General features: G+C 38.0%; 1 protein-coding gene across 4 annotated transcripts in view; it reads right to left on the bottom strand.

The window, feature by feature from the left end:
* Positions 1–849: 849 nt before the first annotated feature.
* Positions 850–21182, bottom strand: part of LOC105381632 (epithelial discoidin domain-containing receptor 1) — a 170149-nt gene continuing 149816 nt past the window's right edge. For all 4 annotated transcript variants that reach the window (XM_048632388.1, XM_048632389.1, XM_048632387.1 and 1 more), the window contains 7 exons: positions 14109–14276; positions 5888–6006; positions 5256–5414; positions 4505–4597; positions 4013–4154; positions 3433–3537; positions 850–3076 (listed from right to left, as the gene is read on the bottom strand). In XM_048632388.1, coding sequence (XP_048488345.1) covers positions 2879–3076; positions 3433–3537; positions 4013–4154; positions 4505–4597; positions 5256–5414; positions 5888–6006; positions 14109–14276 — 984 coding nt within the window. In that variant the 3' untranslated portion in view covers positions 850–2878. The remainder of the gene's footprint in view (positions 3077–3432; positions 3538–4012; positions 4155–4504; positions 4598–5255; positions 5415–5887; positions 6007–14108; positions 14277–21182) is intronic.

Below are 21182 nucleotides of genomic sequence, written 5' to 3'. Positions count from 1 at the left end.
CCACGGCTTAACGTGCCGAAGCACGGAAGCGTCCAGAAAAGCACCCTTTGAAATTGGTCACCCATCTAATGGCTGACCGTGTCAGTTGTTGCTTAACCTCAGCGATCAGTTACGATCACATAAAATATGAAATTTATTAAGTATTATTGTGGTGTTTCATTTGGCTTCAGCTGGAAAAATATTTAGTATATTATTTATAAGGACTGTACTTTTAAAAATATGTATTTCTTTATGGCCTACGCACACCGGAACGGCATGACTAGGGATTTGATTATTTACTAATGAATATTCAACCGTAATGTTGTGTCGAATTACTGTAACTTTACAGTTGAATGTCCATTAGTATAAATTAAATCCCTTGCCATGCCGTCCCAGTGTGTGTTACATTACAAGTTGTCTTTTTGTAATGTTTTCTTACATTGTGCAAAATAAAGAGTACCTATTCTACATATGTTATCTTTGAGTTTGAAAGTATATTGGAGATTTGAAGCGGACATGCTAAGGGCAATAAACTTATCTCGGGTTATGGGAATTATCTTCAAATCGCGGGAATTGAGCAGACCTACAATAGTGTTACCGGTTTAAGTTTCATATTATTTAATATGCTTGATCTTCATTATCATTATCATCAGCTTATAGCAGTCCACTGCTGGACGTAGGGCTCTCCCAAAGAACGCCACTAAATTAAACTAAAGTAAAACGCGATACTTTATAAGTAAACGTTGAAAATTTCTACCTTCAAAATGGCAATCAGGGCAAAATGCATAATACCGTAACGAAACCTGAAATGGGAGCGAAACTGAGAATTACCTCAATAGTCACGAAACTGACATCAGTTGGCTGGCATCATCAAGAGTATTAAATAGATAAACAATATTTTGGATTGATTCCTACTTCTGTCACGCCGCTAGTTGGGGGAACATCAATGAGGGAGACATTTAATAATTACTCCTACTAGTGTTACAAGGAACCCCCCTCGCTTCATCGCTATTACACAAAAAGGAATCCCATACTGAATCCAACACTATGATATCATATAGGTCATAATGTGCTGCTCTCTAATCTCTAAGGACACAACTGAGATCCCTTTTCATTTCAAACGATTAAAATCAAATTTTGGTTCTTTCCTGTGCTATTAACAGCTGACAAATAAAGCCAATCCAATGAATGCCAATCGCAGTCGATGAAACAAGGTGCAGAGTTGCACTGGGTCTTAAATATAGTATACGTGTCACATCAAATACATGAACTGAGCCTTAACTATACTGTGCGACCACAGGTATATCTACTGATAGAATAGAATTAAATTCGGTATGATCAACCTCACATCAGCAACCTCTGAGAATAAAACTGGGTGCTGCGCCTTAAATGACACTAAAACTCACTATTACATTCCTAAATTGGCCCGATGATGCGAATTTCAATGATTTTCACTGTCATAAACAAACACTTGAGTGTCATTTTCGGCTGCAGCACCCGGACATGCCAGGTTGAAGAAAACAAATAGCATAAGGGCGCTTACACCCTTCGGGCTATATTAACCACCCGATATATATACCTTAACTCTTAAAACAGGTTAAAAAAATAGGAGTTAGACTTTGGATATACTAGAGACTAGGCGCCTGCTTAAAGTATGCGATAATTCAAACAGTTTTAAACTACATAGAACCGAGTGATGTGGTGGGCCTTGCTTCTGATTGGTTACCGTCTACGAAAACGAGTTAACAATTTTGTAAATTTAGTTATCGATATACTCTAAATAGCAGCCTAGAGGGGATTTGCCGTGGGGCTTGTGAAATAGTGGAAGATCGTGGGAGCGCTAGGCGAAGGGCGCTGGATAGGCGTGTGGATCTATCTACTTACTAACTAATTGTACCGATATATTCCTCAGACGTACCAACGCGGGAATTCCCGAAGATGGTAGGAGCTTGATAGAACTATCGACACGATATCACCAAAATTGATTTTGGATCCGCAACAGCCACATCCCAATATTGTATTCTATTCCTACCTAAAATTCAAACAATTATCTCGTACGAAAGTTTGAGCGGTCCAAAAATCGATTTGGTTCTGTAAAAATATCAATATCCGATAAAATTTCGGTTTGATCGATACTTTTAGTTGCTTAGCTATAAAGTGGGGCCTGTATTGTTGCCACTTTCATATAAATGTAGTAGTGAAGTGACAGGCCAAGTCCTTAAAAGTTACATATAATAAGTAATTTTTAAACATTTGAGTACTTTGCTCCTGCCTCTGTGGAGTGAGAGCAGGTAAAGTCTATCATCAAACGTATGGTTATTTTAATATTCTGTTTTTCCATTTAATACTGATCGCAAATACTGTCCGATAATTTTTCTATCTATCATGCCTAAAATACAGTCTGTGCAGGTTAGTTAGAATCATCCGTGATTTTTTAGTCTAAGTTGATTAATTATTATTTATTGTTCAGTCAATTAAATTACGCTGACGAAGTATCGCTAAATGAAAATATGTTGAGTGAATCATTATACAATAAAAATGGTCGCAATATTTATGTGCTTGTAAAAATATTCCTGAAATGAAACCGGGCTATGGAGTTTAAACTTCGCTTCTTACATATTAATTAAAACCTGTCTAAAAACCAGACATTATAGAAAATAACCTGTATCATGTAACCAAGAGACTTCGCCAGCTGTGTCCTAAAAAGAATCCAACCTGGAAATTCGAATTTAAAGGTGGCTTGCACCAAACATTTACACGCAATCAGGTCAATTGCTGCCTTACTTCGACAGTATGCCAGAGCAAGAGATCGTAGGTTTAATTTTAACTTTTTGGTGCAAGCCGCTCTAACCCTTCAAATTTCCAGACCAGACCTTTATCCGATACCGTGGTAGTTAGTCTAGGCGGGTGGTTTGTATCCTTGGGTCATGCGTTCGAGGAAGCGGTGTAGGTCGTTGAAGCGCGGGCGCTGCATGGGCTCGCGACGCCAGCACTCGTGCATCAGGTCGTACAGCTCGCGGCGGCAGCGCGGCGGCGGGGCGGCGGGGACGCGGGCGGCGCGGCCTCCGCTGCGCCATTCGGCTGCGTTCTCCACCACCTGGAAGTGGCACTAGTCAGATACTGATCCTAGAACTTACTAGGCTTTAGAGTCAGCCAATACTACTTGTCTTGCTCGCTGGACCTCGGCCTCTCCTAAGGATAATACTTCGTGCTCGAGAATCTTATTTAACCACTGCTATACAGTCGTATTATCCTCGACACATGCGCTTCACACAGATCCTTATTTGGAAGGTTTGATAAATATATGTTTTATATATTTACGAGTCGATTTATAATTAATCCGTAAATTATACGGTCTCTACAAAGTAGCTCTACCTTCTACTGGCCACCATCTTGATAAAGGCCGACCAAACCATGAGTGTAAGCTATAGGTTTAACAATCTCTGGTCTTACCTGATCGTCGCTCATCTCCTCAAACGGCTTGGCGGTGCAGTGAGTGAGCACCTCCCACACGGTGACTCCGAACGACCAAACGTCTGAAGATGGAGCGTACATTCCCTGAAAATACGAAGACACCCGCTTTAATCCACCCTTCGCTATCCAACGAGATCTAACCTCAAATAGCTAGCTACAGTGCAGGCTAAAATGAGTGTCTCAGACGATGGGCTTTTATCATGATTTATGAATGGATTGGCAAGTTCGATTCAATAGGACACCTATCTCATCATTAACTACTCAAGCCGGTGCACTGAACGCTATTTTTGATGTTTAAACTAACTAATCGAGTGATCTTTGGTAGATAAAAGCTGGTTAAAATGTCTAAGAGAACTGATCGAGTGATCTTTTTCAGATGAATGAATAAAGATGATTGCATTGCTTACTAAATCTTACTAAATAGATCTAACTTTGGACTAGTCTAAGGTGCCGCTAAACTTCAAACAATACTTTCTAATAGCATATTTTGCGCTGAAAAGGCCAGTGTCTACCTAAGCCGCTATACCCTAGCTAAGCCAAAATCGATGCGACACGTTACCAGAAGCAGGCTCTCCCAAGCCATCCAGCGCAGTGGTAGTCGCGAACCGTCGGCCATCACGTGGTAGTCTCCCACGAACTCTCCACAAAACATCGCGTAGTCAGCAATCTTCACAGTGAGGTCCTCACTGACTATCATATTCCTGGGGCGAGAGTGGTTTAGTATTTGGGATTGGAGAGGGTTGTGAAGTGATTGTTATTTTCAGTTTGATGAATATATATCCTCGTCAAACAGAGCAACTTTAATTATGGGAACAACTTTAAATCGCGAAATATGAAATTCCTATCTTTATATAATATTATAGATCCAAGGCCGTTAAAGGCCCGCTCAAAAAAACATTGGGTCTAGAATAAAAGAAAGAAAGACTGGTTCAATATGGACACCACATTACAGAGGTAGACTCTTGTCTCTAGAGAGAAAACATCGCAAATGATTGCCGATCTCAGATAATAAGAGGCAAGCAGAAATAAAAATAACGTAATTTCGACTAACCTCGCTGCTAGATCGCGGTGCACTAATTCGAACGATTCCAGATACTTCATGCCGGCTGCTATCTGGCAGCATATGTGCAACGAACTGCCGTAGCTGAAATTATTACATTTTATATTATATTCATAATATACGCCACTCCACGGCTACACGGGAGCTAGGCTGGCTGAGCTGAAATTAGGGAGATATGTACAAAGGTTCCACTCGAGAGAGTCTCGTACCTGTAGCTTCAAAATAAAATATAATGTTCATTAACACCTCTATTCGGAATAAAATCCCAACATATGTATTATTATATTCATTCGGCTATCAAATAATCAAAAAGACAACCGGATGGTGAAGTAGCTAGTGAAGCAGTCTACTATGCCGTAGGGCCCGAGTTCGATCCTCAGCTAGGACAAATACTTATTTAAAGACAGATATTTGTACCCTATGTGATACCTCCAATCCGTCTGCCAAGCTTGGAGATTATGGCATGAACCCTCCAGTCTTAGATGAGGTTCCTGTCCTGCAGTGGACTATCCCTGGCTTTGCGTTTGCCTTAGCATTTACGAAATAAAATGTATGTTTGATTGGTCGACTCGTCACTTTCCGTACAGTTTACCTATTGGTATTCTATGCTTTTACAATGGGCTCATGTAGAATCTTATAACTTGCCTAATAAAATAGAAGATACTATGTTACAAACTAAACTACCTAAAATACAATACATGTGTATATAATAGAAACTAAACCTCAACTAAAGTTTACTCACTTCAATTTCCGGTTCAGCTTGAGTACAGTAGGCAGGGGTGCGGCGTCGCCCCGGTCCAGGGCAGCACACGGAGGCTCTTGCAGGCTGAGGCCCAGCACGCGCGCAAGTTGCGGGTGCTTCAGGCCAGCGCCCCAGGTGGCTTCGCGGGCAAACGCCGCTCTGAGACAGAAGCGGAGGATTAGAAGCGAGAATTTAAATGTTTATCTTCTTTTACTAGAAGGTACGAGTATCTGAGCAACAGAGGCTATCAAGCCTAGAATTTACACTCTTAATTATGTTACTGTTGTTACGCAAATGTTGACTAGTCGAACGCGAATCGCATCGCATCGCAAACATAGAGAACAGAAGACGACGAGGATATCACGCAGTTGTCCCGTTCACATTGCACCACTGGGCTACCCAAGAGGAAGAAACTAACCAATACGTTCCCGATGTATATAATCTTGCACCCTATGCATACCAAGCATGGGGCACGGGACGCGAAAAACTAGACGTGACAAAAATTTTGCTTCGCGCTCGCTCACATCGCCGGTCTCGAGAATTATGGCTAGTTTCTTCCTCTTGGGTAGCCCAGTGGTACATTTTCATAGTAATCTAGAGGAATAAAGAATAAGCTAAGTATAGGAACATACTTGACGTCGTTATGGCAGCCTCTCCACAGCGTCTTGACAACAACAAGCTTGCGGCGGTCGCCAGACGGGCTCTCTTCGTCGCTCAGCTCCTCGATACCGTCCGTCTCGCAGATCTGCAGCTGCAAGACAAGGATGGAAACATTACTGACGGAGCTGGAAAGTTTTTAAAAGAAAAGTGATCGGATGACGCGCGTACTTTCAATTTATTTTAAAGTTATCATTTGATCTGGCATAGTCCACATACTATGCTGTCGCGATCAAAAAATATGGCTACCTACTTAAATATTGAAGAAAATTCATCCAACGGAGTATTGCGAACGAAGCGATGTTTAGGTCATCAGATTCATTATTATGCCAATCAAACATTCTTGCTACGGTCCCGCTACGAAACGCTACGAGATTTGCTACGCCACTACGAACTGCTACGAGTATTGCTACGCCGCTGCCGCTACGAGTTTACTACGCCGCCGCCGATCTCTTTAATAGACTTAAATATAAGTAATTATTATTATTATTGTCTTTAGTAATAGATAACTTGTTGATTTGATACACAACTACGTCATAATCGTATATTTATTTACTCACTATCTTCCATCCAAAGGTTGGTAGAGATTGCTATAAGCAATAAGCCTCTTTGTAGTGTTTTATTTTTTGTATTTTTTGTTGTTGGTGCAAATTAAGCGTATTGTATTTTATTAATCGCAATTGGAAAGCGTGTCGTCGTGGAGACAATAAAAACAAGAAAAACATTTTATTCTGAGTATTCCTCATGGAATAAGTACTTATTACTTCCATGGTATTTCTATTCTACAGCAACTTTTTTCCTGTGTTTAAAAAAGTAGTTTCTACTTCTTGTAACACTTAAATGCACACTTTGTGCAATGTCTAAGAAAAGATTCAATTAAGTTCTCTGGGAAACTAGATCACTTTCATTGCACAAGAATATTATTGCGTTATAATGTTTTTTTCTAATAATAAATTTAATATAAATCTACTACGAAATATGGCTCACTGGGCATGATTAAATCCGCATTAAGTTTTTCCCTTCAAATGCCAAGTTTTATTAAACATAAATAGAACGGTATAAAATTATATTCCATCTATTTAAACTAGTGCATCATCTGTAAATTTACCGATAACTTGACTATTCCCAAGCAATTCTGCTAAACAGATTTTAAGCTAAGTAAAAAATAATAATATCCAATTTGGTGAAAATTAAAAAGATTTATTTTTGCAACAATTAATTTTAAAAATGGAGTCCGTATTCGGAAAATGTAATAACAGTATTTACATTGAATCTGTACATTATCGAGAGGCATCCATAAACAATGGCACTCAGGAAACATGTTATCAATATTAAATGACCGTTTAAATTAATACAAAGTGGTATAAAATGTAAGTGGATGTTTAAAAGAGAAAATATGTGCCGTAGTTTAAGTTGTTAGAACCAATTTCAGCGCTTCACTGAATTCTAGTGTAAACTTACTCTCAAAAGAGCGTCGCGAGACTGGCTTTATTGCAAAAATATACAGGGTGTATTTTTTTAAAAGATAAAAGGATTAGAATTTACATTTTTCCTCGGCTCTCCGGGCATGGCAACCACGGTGGATAGTACTAGAGCGTAGTAGTTGTTCAGGATAATCTTGTTTGTTTTAATATTTATTATGATGAGTTTATTGCCAATCCCGCCGTGATTTTACTACGAAGTTCCTTGTGTATTTCTGAGAAGTTCATAAATTATTTATCAGTGTAATAACCTAAACACTTAGAACAATATCGCCTATACCTACTTATTATTTTTTTAGTAATTTTGGTTAAAATTGACATATTTATACTTACTCATATTACAGTTTTTTTTAAGAAGCTGTAATATACGTAAGTATACATACGACTATCAAACATATAATTATTCTGTTATGGAAAATAATAAACCGAATGTAGATTATCTCACACTACTCTAATTGTTCTAAGAATACCAAAAGTTTTATTAAATCGTAAAATTTTAATAAGTACCTCATTTTGTAATATCTTCAATATTATGGGACTGAAAATAGCAAGGCACCAGCTATTTAATGAACCTCTAGTGTACACACGTAATAGGTATTTTTGTCAAAAACCGTATAGTGCGGTAGTCATGACTTTCGAAGACCAGACTAGTTCCCGACCAGAAACCGCCAAGTAGCATACGCAATCGTGGGACGAGCGTGGGACGCCGTCCTCATAAACAAGCGTCATTGTTGGTTAAAAAAAATTGAAGATAAATCAATGTTGTGGTATTTGCTGGCCTTCATAACTCAGTGCATAAAAAAAATAAACGATATTTTGACACGCATAATAGAAACAGTTTGAATAATATTCAATATTGATGAATATAAGTTTTTTTATTCGTCTAAATATTTTCCTACTGCTGGGTAAGGATCTCTTCCCTTATTTTCCACTCATCCCGATTCAATGCATTCACTTTTCTGTTACAATACTTTTTTCCATCCTGTATATTATTATGCTATCGGTACTAGCATCGTGGTTTCAGAATGCCGCAGGAAAGCGGCGGGTAGAGGGGTTGGGGGGTACAATTTTCTTCATATTTCGTGAAGTCTACTTTGGCCCACTTTTGGAATGGTCTTTCTCACGGAAACTTCGCGCGTTATGCGAAAAACACACTTTGTTTTATATATACAGGCCCGTAGCAACAGGACTCGTGTTCTTTAACACCATTTATTCCAATTATAACGACTGTAATGTTGCGGTTAAATATGTTTCGGACAGCGACAGACACTTTTTATTTGGGGTTTAAATTAATTTAACAACGCTAGTATATTTAATATCGGTATATTATAAGAATATATTGTTTAAAATCAGAATTATTTCAAATATGTAAGTACCTACTACTATATTCATATTTTTACACAATAATTATATACATATTTCTAACACTATTTATGTTTTATTATGATTTGAATAATATATATATTTTATAACAAAGGTGTTTCAAGGCCTCACCTAAGATTCTTACAAAAACCCTTTTCACCGGTTCCCGCACAATTTCTTTTATCCGCTTCACGGAGAGTTTCGATCCACGTAAACACGTAAACAATATACAAACAACTTAAGAGCTTTCTTCCTCGGATATTCGTAATAAAATCCGTTATAATAACATAAATACCAAAGTTTGTTTGTCACTTATTTGTAGCTTAACTGTATGAAAACAAGAATTTTATTTTAATGTCGGTAAGCAGGAGATAAGGAGTAAGTAAATTTAAAATTCTGTTATAATATTGCAGTGACAGACAAACATATTGATGTCATGTATTTTACAATGTGCAAAAATTATGATAATGAGGCTAGTTATTATATTGGGAATAGATTAAATAAATATAAACACACCAAACAAAAAACAACTAAAGTCTAAAATATGGGTACTGGATGATGCTGGATCATGGTGGTTGCGATAGCAGAAACAAAACTTAAACAAATAGATAACTACATTTTGCAAACAAAAAATATATTTCCAAGTCCGGTTCACAGGCAGACACTAGTCGTGTTCTTTAATGCAAGCCCCTTAAAGTAACCTCATACTGTAGCGTAAAGATAAAATGGAAGGTTCGTTGGTTAGCATGTTGGTCACGTGCACAGAGCCCTGGGTTCGATGCTTGGAACACTCGAGGAGGGTGTTTTTATCGCCAAATTGAAATAACATGTTTAAAAATAATAGCATCGGCGGTGGCGTTGTATGGGTTAAAAGTTAAGTAGGTTTTCGTGTTGTGTTTATTGAAAACGGTTGGGAAAAATAGTGTTGGTGTATTGCTTGTTGGACATTTGGAATTTCAAAATTATATTTTTTAATATGTACTTTGTTGGCGCAATATTACTTATTAAAATTTTATAAGTTATGAGACGTTGCATTTTTTTTTCTTATTATTGCCGAAATTGTATTAAACTGGCCCAACTCTAAAGGATTTCCGTAGTACAACAGCTATGCTTGATTTTACTTACTTATATACAAATTTGAATACAATTTTGTATGCAAGTAGGTTACGTCCTAGAATTAGCCACTTTATGGGGAAATACTGGGGCAATGGAAAAGTGGATTATTCACTGCCTATTTGTTAACACATAGGAATAAACTATTCTCCAAGGCGTCTACACCAGCTAATCTTACCTACGGATATATTCGTACGTTTATTTGTTTACGGATAAGTACTGGATAAACACAAATTTTGTTGTTTGGACAACTCTTAAAAGCATTTATTCCTTATTATTCCTAGTAGTTTTTTATTGCTTGAAGATTCAAAATACTATGATTGCTATAAAGCTTGGTGAATTCCTAAAATCCTTTTTAAATACAGCAAGCTTAAGGTGATTGAGATAATTGCATTTACTGTGTAAATAATGTTTTCGTCGCGAGTTCAGAATAGACTAATTCACTTGACTATTTGGTGCACAATATTTACAGACTACGTACAACCACCTTATTCAGGACAACGAATCTTTTTCAAAGCGATAGTGAATACATGGTGCGTTTAAGCGCCACAAACGGGCTGCTCCTAGCTATTAAACCATGAAGAGTCAACGAAAAAGGTACCAGCTGCCGCAACATGGGTTCTTTATCGATGTAAATAAAAGTTACTACATTGCGATTCGCCATAAATACGGCGATGTGATTGGTAGAACGCGGACTCGTTTGAGTTTACCGAGGTAGATAACAAACCCGAGATTTTAGATTTTTTTCATGTATGTCTTTAAACCTGTAATTTCTAATTATAATAGTGGCATGCGATGTCAGGATAAGTTAAAACTGCAATGAATAGCATAGGGTCTATCAGCTTGAAAGCGATAGCAGGAAAATTTATCAATTAGACAGACACAGTTCTCGATCAACATAACACGTTGGACCCTGCAAGTAACTCTAGATCTACGAAAAACTAACCCTCAAATTCATAGACCCGTATTGTAAATTTACGACAAGGTTAAAATTTACTTCGAAACACACGAGTTTCGACTCTTTACGTCAGTCAAAAAGTTGAAATTCGTATATCATAACGTAAATTTTAAGCCGTACTTTTAAGCTTTTTTACACTTTACAATAAGTGTAAAAAAGCACTATGAATTTGGGGGTAAGTTTGGGAGCCCTGCGCTAACCACGTCGTATCTCGTTCCATTAGAGCTACCGATTGCATCACATCTGTTGGTCCGTCCGTTTGAGTAAAGGTAGAGTAGCCTTCCTTGAATACGTCTTAATTCGTGTTCCGTAAGAGTTAAATTTGTTCAGCAAATGTTGCGTTTAGGAAGTCACATTTAGTTAACATTTTAAACGATTAGTGTTGCACGGTGAGCAAACAACTACTTGTGTGGACTTAAAGCTGCTTATTTGATGTTCCAGGAAGTATTTCCCGGAGATTCTAACTAGAAAATGAGGGTTTCCGCATTTGCTATTTCACAATTGAATTATCTACACGCATCTGGCATGTCCATAAAAACATAGCTAAGAATAATTTAGTAAAATTAGAGTAGGTCATATAAGAGTGTATACCATGTAAATGGCCCGCAATACTTTCAATTAGTCAATTAACCGGTAGAGGCTGGATGAGGGAGGCTGAGGACAGGGTTCTGTGTTGCGGAGCGGCATTACATTATGTCCAGCAATGAACAATTACTAATAATGATGGTGAAATTATTTATACTTTCATTTATTTTATCTATATAATAAGAAATGTATATAGTACATTTCTTATTTTTGTGTGTGGGTTTGTGAATATCTTAAATTATAATTAACAATATAAAGAATTCCATATCCTCAGTATTTCCTAATGCATTAAAAAAGTCCCGAGTTGAGCGGCACTTAAATAAATGTTGTTTGTAAAAGTCTTGGCTGGACTGGAAATAGTCTAGAAGTTTCCAACGTAAGCTGACACTAATTGACATTTCCGAACTATTCTTGTTAAATTTATTTAAACCTTTATTTTAATTACTTGAAGATTACTTTCCAGCAATAATGATGGACGTTTTATAAATCCAAGTCATTATATTAGTAGATATTATCGGAATTTCGACCATTTTAAAATATCGAACTAATACCCTCCCAAACAAGGTTATTTAGTTATACCACAATCCATGTTTATTCTTTAAAATGTGGAATATCACTACCTCTATTAGTTATGTAAGTTTTTGTGTAAGTCTGTGTGCTAAAGTAGGAAAGATATCAGACTACCTAAAGCCAAGCCAAGCGTTTTACATCTTATAATATAATTTTGGTTTAATAGTTGAAGTCGTGGATAAACCCGGTCTAACCTTGGTATAACAATTAAACACGCCTAGCTCGCGGCTAGTTTGACAACCGCTGTCTGGAGGCGCGGTGGTAACATGAAAGCAGCACTGGTTTTCAAAACAGTCCCAACGGCACGACGCTTTAGCTATTGAACTGTTTTGTCCCTCTCTGTCAAAGAACAAATTGTTCTCTGTGAGAGAGTGACAAAACAGTTCAATAGCTAAATCATGCTATAACTTTTTTATGAATAAGAGTGTAAGCGTCCTGCTTTCAGCATCGCATTTAGTATTCTTTGTATACCGCAGTATGTATGTATTCACACAAGTGCGTCCACTTCATCTGCATTAGATTTGAATGTCAATGAAAATCCGTTTAGTCCAAAACTTACGATACCGATTGGTGGATCCTGTGTCACTCATCCTCTTGCTTGCCTTAACATAAACTACAATTTCCGTTCCCCTTACTACATACCAGGAGGCAGCCGCCGCCACCACCGCCGCTCTGCGGTATACAAACAATAGACTGCGCCGTGTTGTTTTTTCATTAAGATAGTACAAACAGAGTGAATTAATGAATCGCACACCTGCCAACACCACCGCTTTTTTCTTTCCCGAAAAATAATGAAAATATACGTCCAGCTATAATCAGAAAGAAGGGGAATTAATCTTGTCGACCATCTTTTGCGGGAGCTCTCCGAGTTCCTAATTAAAAGGTAGTGAGGCTCTTCTGAAGGACTCTTCAGTATGTATACCTTCAGTATATAGGTATATACATACCTGTGAACATCACCCGTCTCGGTTAAAGTGAATGTAGCCCGTAAAATGACAAAGGACGTCGAAGGCAAATACAATTTCAGTATCGCCCGTCTATTCATATAGAAGTATGAATAGAAATTCAATTTGTAGCCGTAGATATTATAATGAATTTGTAGTGCATCGATGCTTGATGGTGTTTGTCGGTCCACGAAGCATTTCCTGCGAACTAGTGCCTTACAAAATATGCTTCAGTGCACTGAATATCCTGGCTCAAGCACGATATCTATTGATAGGACGACGGGAACATTGTTAGGTTAATTCAAATACCTTACCTGGTTCGATCGTAACATTTGCAAGCATTATCTATAATCCTTTGTGGCTATATTAATCACAGATGGGGAGTTTCCCACAGAACTTCAAGTTCAAACATCAATTAACCATGTTCTAGTTAGAATTTAGTCGCAAGTTTGTTGAAACAAAAGACTTCCGCAGACGTTATTATTCGACCGGAAATTCAAAAATATCTGCTGGAGTTTTCAGTGTAAATGACTTGGTTTGACTAAGAAAAATATAAAATTTTAATGAATAATGATACTGGAATATCTGTTATTGACTGATTAAATGTGGTGACCCTAGATATTACTACGACGAAAGAAAATAAGTACTGATAGGACTTCGCAATATTAGGTTTTTTATGTACAATTTTACCAGCCTTATTATGCATGCATGCATATCATGGACACTTATGGTAAGCTCGGGATTTATTACCGTCACCACATCTGGATAGCACAGAGGTTACTAACTCTCACTGCTGTGGCGAGGGTCCTAGGTTGTATACCTATGTATATGTAGCTTTTTTTAAATATATTCTTTATTGTATAAGCCACATTAAGTTGGCTACGAGGGGAAGACATTTGTTTCAAGACAAACATGTTTGCCCTAGTGTCTTAAGCTGCGTACAGACCGGCCAAACGAACGCAGCTTTAGATATCCAGTGTGGGTGTTGCTTACGTGTTGACCCGAAGTGGATCTTGGCCTCCGACATTAAAGTGCGCCAATCTTCTCTACTCTGTGCCAATTCTGACCAGTCGGACACTTCCAGCTCTTTCAGGTCTTTGGCGACTTAGTTCTTCCAGCGGTATGTCGGTATCGGTGGGTGTTGCTTGCGTAAAAAAATAGAAGAAAAAGACTAGGCACTTACTGTTCCATATGGGCCCTCGCCAAGGCATGATATCGGTCTCATGCGCCCCCGCGGGAAGTCGAGCAGGGGCGCCACTCCGTTTGGGGGCTCCGCCTCGGGTAGTTTGATGGAGGTGAAGAGCCCCGGGACAGGGCGCTCTCGGCGGTACAGGCGTTCGTCAGGGTACGTCTGAGGAGAGGAGAAGGGTTTTAGAGTAAGCCTAGTACAGGTTTGATAGTTGGGAGAAGACTGTAAGTATAAAAGTTTATGCACCTATATAGTTACATATGTATGTATGTATGTATGTTTTTGAAGATTTAATAGTCGTTTGATAGCGCTAAACATATGTTAAATATTGTTTAAGTTTTTGTGGTAACGTTTTGAGAGTTAACGTTTTGTATACGCCTCTAGTGGAAACTATCATGAAACTTTTGACGGATAATGTATGCAGATGACAGAACAAAACGTATATATTTTTTTCGTTTACTTTACGTAAATTGCTAATCGGTTCTAGACGTACAGGGCCGGATGCAGTATGGGTAGTATTAGTTAGTTTGTCTCTTGAAAAAGAACCTAGGTCGGGTGACGGTATTCTGTAGAAAGCTTAGCTATACCATAGATTATAATACTACTATACTAGGATTAGTATATTAGTCTGTGACTAGGAGAGCAGGCTAGGGAGGGATGTAAAGGCGTTCGTCAGGATGATGAGAGAAAGGTAATTACAGGGCCGGATTGCAGTGTGGGTAGTGACGGTTACTTATAGTACCAATCACTATATATTTTGGTGTATGGGGTAAGAAGAAATGCATAAATCGATGTATTTGTGAAACATTAATACACTATAACACCACACACTAGATTATATAGATATTAATTATATAGATGTATAGAATTTAAACAGCAACAAAATATGTTTTCAAAAGTTACGCCATTGTTATCAAGGCGTTATATCTATCTACGATCCAAGGATTTTTTCACAAAAAATTCCAACTCTGTACCTATTACCAGATGCAATGTGAAAACCGGCACACGCCACTAATTTCAAATAAATACCGGGGACAGAATAATTAGATTCCATTAAGCTGGAAGAAAACGTTAGTGTTTCTACGTAGCTGTAAATAACACTGGCTGGCCCTAATTGCTGTTCTCTCCTAAGATTATAGTACAATAATTTACCCAATACTATGAACTATGTGGTGGTGCAAATAACCGACGCCGCATAGGGGGCGCTTTGCCACTCGGTTACACATTTATGTAATATTCAAACCCCGGTTCAAATAAGTTACTCTATGATTCAACCAAGCAACCGACTATCAAGAGCATAAATATTATAAAAACATGAAGTTAAGACGTCGAAATACTCAACATTTTGAGCCTCTATTTACTTAAGTACTCACGTAAGTAGGCAATTTGTAAAATAATTATAATTTCAATCTCATCAAGTTGAAATCTTATTTTGCGAAACAAGATTTATTTCTCGTATCTAAGCAGAGAGTCGAGGATCTCTGGCGTTATTGTTCGATTTCATACATAAGAGGATTTATTTTTCTTAGCAACAGGATACAAGTGTTATACAATACATAACAAATAATATATATTTCTACGTACTCCTAAGCCATAATACAAATAAGAGTTATTATTGTTTGGAGGAGACAAGCTTAAAAGCGACTGTTTTCTCTTTTCTCTTAAGAGCTTTTATCGTTTTTACATTATTCTTCACTTTGTTTTTTGCTTAGAATAAAGGTAAGCTTTTCGAAATGAGGTGTCGTTTTTTGTTTGTTTATTTTATCTTTATTATGCTATCCGAGGCATCCCAAAGAAAGATAATACAGTACTTAATAATAATGGTTGTGTATCAAACAAAGTAACTTACTTATTCTTAATAATGTAACTTTTTGTCTCACTAAAATACACTCACTCCTTATAGTAGAAATGAAGAGTACCTAATATTTTTTTTTTCTAAAATAAATCTACATTACTAAGTATAAAATACGACAAATATTGGGAATTAACAGAATAAATTATCATTTTAAAAGTGTTTGTTTATTTGTACACCAATCATCCGCATCCAATATTAACGCATCAGCACATAGCTACAGTATGTTGTCTATTGTGTACACATCCTTGATTACCTTCGGCATTCCTCCGCGACTGTTCGGCTATAATCGTGATTTACACAACACACTGTATATTATACAACAACTAATTGTAATTGGTTTGTTACACGTAGGTAATTACGGAAGGAAGCCGGTCGATGTGGAATACGTAACAAGATACATATTTGGTAAACAAACACTACTGCCTCTCAGTGATGTCTCCACTCGGATGTGATGGAGGTATCAGGTTCGATTCTGGTAGGTAATATACCTATTTCATGTTGTGAACCTATAAATTCAAGCCACATAAATATAATATCCTCGTGAATTCGCATTATTAGGTACGGCGCATGTACCCACTAACCGACTAACCGACTATCCTGCCACTAGGCCTTGTCAGCAACTAGCATTGTTCAAAACATCACATCAGACGCATGTAAAGCGCACCGGCACCTTTCAGTCCGCTTCCATAAATATCGAATAACATACACATTGGTAAGCTTATCTGCGCGCCGCACAAAGGTTGTCAAAACATCGTTAAAATTAGGCCCCGTTCGTACGATCGTTGCCGGGCAGCCGCCCCTCAAGGAGGGTTAGAGGCTCCACATATATTAATGGTTGGCAACCGCCACAGGTATGTTCGGATTTTGCTCATTACGGGTATTAGGACACCGCTCGCGGAATGATAAACGGGGCATTAGGGAGGGAATGCCCGGTCCACCTCTGCTCTGTATTACTTTACTGCCCAAATTAAAACGCTTACAGATACGGCTGTGTGAAAAGCTAAGTGATTTTTCGGTAATTATTTGTTTTAGATTTTAGATTCACTGCTTATAATTTATTAAAATATATAATTGCCCAACGATAACTATCCGCTGGATTAAGTACTTATTACCTAGTAAATTACGGAGGAGCACTGAGTGGTATTTTTTGCAAATGTTTTGTTTCAAAATCAGAACTAGGAAAATGTTGCCAATAACAAATATAAAGCAAGCATTGATCACTTGAACCGCAGCGATCAGCGCTCCGCGTTGCCACAACAAAGCGAGCACGACGCAACACTGCAAACACAAACAATACCCGGAATCTACCACCCCTATGAAAAACAACGTCAAAATAAATACGTGTACTAATACCGATGCTTGTAATTAAATATTTGCGACGGCTGTCTGCCAGCGCCCCGGGGCGCGGAATACGAAGCTTTGCATCAAAAATAGACAGACCAAAAAATATTCAAACAATTTCATTCAGTTTTCCACCCAACATTACCGGGTGGGGTGGCGGGGGCGCAAATACAACGCCGCCGGTAGGTACAAACTGCACAGGTTTCGGAGGTGAGTCTAATGTACTAAGTTTACACGCCACGGGGCAGGAGGGATGCAGGCTTTATAAAAAACATTACCTTCATTGGGGAGGGGAGGGGAGAGCCGTTATTGTGTCCGGCGGGCGTAAGGGGATCATATTGATCCCGTGTCTAGTACGAATCTGTCAGTATTTGATTAAACTGCGTTTAGGGCGTATGGTAATGGTTGCTATGTTTCATTTTAGTTTTATATTTATGTGGAATGTTATGGGGGATCTTTACTATCATTTTATTACCGAACAGTAACTGCACAGTGTGTCCGGCGATGCCACATGAGAGGGAAGTAGTAGAGACATCCTCTATAATCAAAGTATGATTTCTATTGACCGTATGAATTTATTAACAATAATAAATTGAAAGGTTTTCAGAATCGCTACCATTGTGTAATTTTATGAAATAACCAATTGGATGAGTTCGAGGTAAAAGCTATGATTTAAATTTCGCAGTATATTTCAGCATGTACCCGTATTTTTAGTAATAAATTCTCATTACCAGCACGCTGCGAGTAAACAAAACAAAGTATAAAGTAAACTTTGTACCTAGAGTATATTTGTTTAACGTATATATATAAAGAAAGAACGTAAATAACTGTGTACATTTGACTGTCTACATGTATATTCTACAGAACATAAAACGTTTGAAACATTATTGTCATTTGTTCTGCTCAACAAATACAAAATGGTACTTTTTAGCAGACACAAGAGCGCTTAATCAGATAACCTACATTTAAGCCGATTCTACCAATTTGGTATTTGATACCAACGGTAGACGTACCAATTTCATAATTGAAGCCGTCTTGAGCATAAACATAGTTTTTTTGTTAGTAAAAATCATTGACAGCAATGCATCCGGCTATCCTCCTAAAAATTATAGGGCCTTACCACAAAAACTTAGACAGTATTTAACAGTTGTTTAGCGCTGTCAAACGCCTACAAAATTTGTCAAATTTCGTTTTAAACACTTGTTAAACAGTGTTTAAAGTTTTTTGTGGTAGCACAGATAGAGTCTATCAATAAGTGACCTTAGAAATAACGCTGACTCGGGTGTCAATGGACTGACCCTATCCTTTCACCACGATAAATCCTAGCCGCGCTATATTGTATGTCACTTGTATTCTAAGAAGAAGAAGATATAAAATTCGGATCAACAAGTTGGCAAGTTCTGAACACTCTTAATTTTTTTCTGAAAACACGTAAATTTTCTTGAGCTTCTTTAACATGAGTTATACAAACTATGAGTTTTTAATACACACACACACACACACACTCACGCCTTGTACTAATGTACTCCCTTGCGGGGTAGGCAGAGGTGCATTGCTGCACCCACTTTTCGCCAGTGTTATGTTTAGTCCCAATGTAATAGGGGGCGGGCCTATTGCCATTTTACGGGCACATCCAAGACCCGAGAACAAATATCTGTGTTTAAACAAATATCTGCCCCAGCCGGGAATCGAACCCGGGACCATCGGCTCAGTAGTCAGGGTCACTAACCACTACGCCATTCGGTCGAAGTTTTTAATAGAATTGAAATATAGTAACTAAAAAGATAGTTTAAAAACGCCCGCCTAAACACACTAAACAAGCCGCACATTGTATGTATGAGGACGCGACACGTGACAAACTGCGATGAATATGTTGGGGCACGTAGTCGCGCCACACTGACAAATAGTTCGCCCTGCCAGGAAACAGTTCAACATTTTTATACCGTTTATCACTAAAGTTTCCCGCATGAACCCAGCGGGAAATATTAACAAAATGTCTCCGGTGTTACCTACCCATGTAATCCTTGAAAGCAGGGCATATGTCCGCAGCGGTGGCAAGCTACACCATTATAAAATGTCCACCCTATCTCACCCCCGCCTCCTTTGGGTTGCCAGCGCACATCTACTTTGAGAAATGGATGCGGGCTCTTAAAGCACCTGGGTCCCATACTCGCGTGTAGAAACACAAAACAAAATATAAGATTTAATGATGGCGGCAAAGCAACAGGGAGTGCTAAAGTCTTTACGGGTGAAAATGTGGCTGCTTTTTATACGAAACGATGATAAATTAGACGGCTGAATAATAGCAAAGGACGTGTGTTAATACCTTTTCACGTGGGTGGGTATTACGTTCATCATGGATGTAGGTATATATGTTATATTTTTATTTTTTATAATAGCTGAAGTAGCTGTAGCTCGTAACAGTCGTTAGATAGATCGTATTTTTGATTGACGCGCAAATGATACCCAATTACGGACGAAGTATGTCATACATATTACATATAATATCCTCAGATAATTGGCCTGAAATCTGTTATGAAATAAATAACCCCTCAAACCCGATCATTGCGTATCGATATCAAGTGAGTTGGAAAATTATAGGTCTGCCTACGTGAACGTGCAAATCTAGACGCGTCTAAAAAGTAAAAAAAAATATTCGAAATACGATTATCCTCGAGCGACGGAGACGGATGGAAATGATGTTTATGTGCTATGTTGGGAGCGTTTATATGAAATTTCTCGTATTGAGAATCCTGTTAGGTTCCGTAGTCGTTCTTCCGGCAGGTGGCGCTCCTTTATGCTCACAGAATGGGGTTCGCGAGGCACGCGAGACGAGCCGCTCCGAATGAGCTCGCGTGCATTTTATTTCCACAATATCTCTTTGTGTACGCGAGTTTTTAAACGAGTTCCTTCGTTTTATGAAGGCGTTTTTTAAAGATGTTTGATTTGAACCGGCTTCAATGGCGCATTGTGAACGGAACTGATTGCAATATGATTCAGTGCTTCGTTTCGTTCCGGGCGATGTGATATGAAAGTTTTTTTATTTATTACTAGATTTTCCGAGCTTCGCTTTGCCGTCAAAGGTTTTTTGTCTATTGAAATTCCGTATTCAGTGGAGCAGTACACAGCGAATAAATTTTCTTAAATATAAAATACCTTATAATAATCACATGAGAAATCTTAATATTTAAACATAAAGAGGTAAGAAACAAGAATATATTATGGAAGAATGCAGCGGCGGTGGCGGCAGAAGATACTCGTACTACGCGCCGATTTTCAGCCACTTCAGTTGTCATGTGATGCTAATGCTACTTATCCATCAGCATCACTGATCTAATAAATAATATTATTATGACATTTTAGTTTTATGTACGTAGAATATTTCATTTCATAGTATGTATTGTACACTGATTTCCATAATTAATATTGTTTATAAGTAATTAAAACGGCTACAACCTCACATACCTGTGCGCGAATTCACCGGCATAATCGAATAGAAATTAGCTGTCGATCCAATTAATTATAACCCGTTTATTCCAGTTAAAAGATTGGAATAACTAACAACTGCACCCGTAGCTAATTCTAAATGGATTAATAGATGGCCACTGAGCCTCAGATTAAATACGAACTACCCGCAGCGTAAACACTGTCTGGTACGTAATTATTGGAAAATCGGTCCAGAATGAAAACTCAGCTGGGAATTGAATAATAAATTCTACTTTAACAAACAATTATCGTTTAAGGGACAAAGAAACAAATTGGTATTGTTTCTTTGACAATTATCGGAGAACTATTTTGGTTTTTGGATGTTTAAATTAAACGGCTTTCTAATAATGATAGCTACCTATCAATTTCTAGATACTGAACAGGGG

Source organism: Plutella xylostella, chromosome Z, assembly GCF_932276165.1.
Source record: "Plutella xylostella chromosome Z, ilPluXylo3.1, whole genome shotgun sequence".
In the NCBI taxonomy this organism is placed as follows: Eukaryota; Metazoa; Arthropoda; class Insecta; order Lepidoptera; family Plutellidae; genus Plutella; species Plutella xylostella.
The sequence above is the reverse complement of the archived record's forward strand: the minus strand, read 5'-3'. Positions and strand labels throughout refer to the sequence as shown.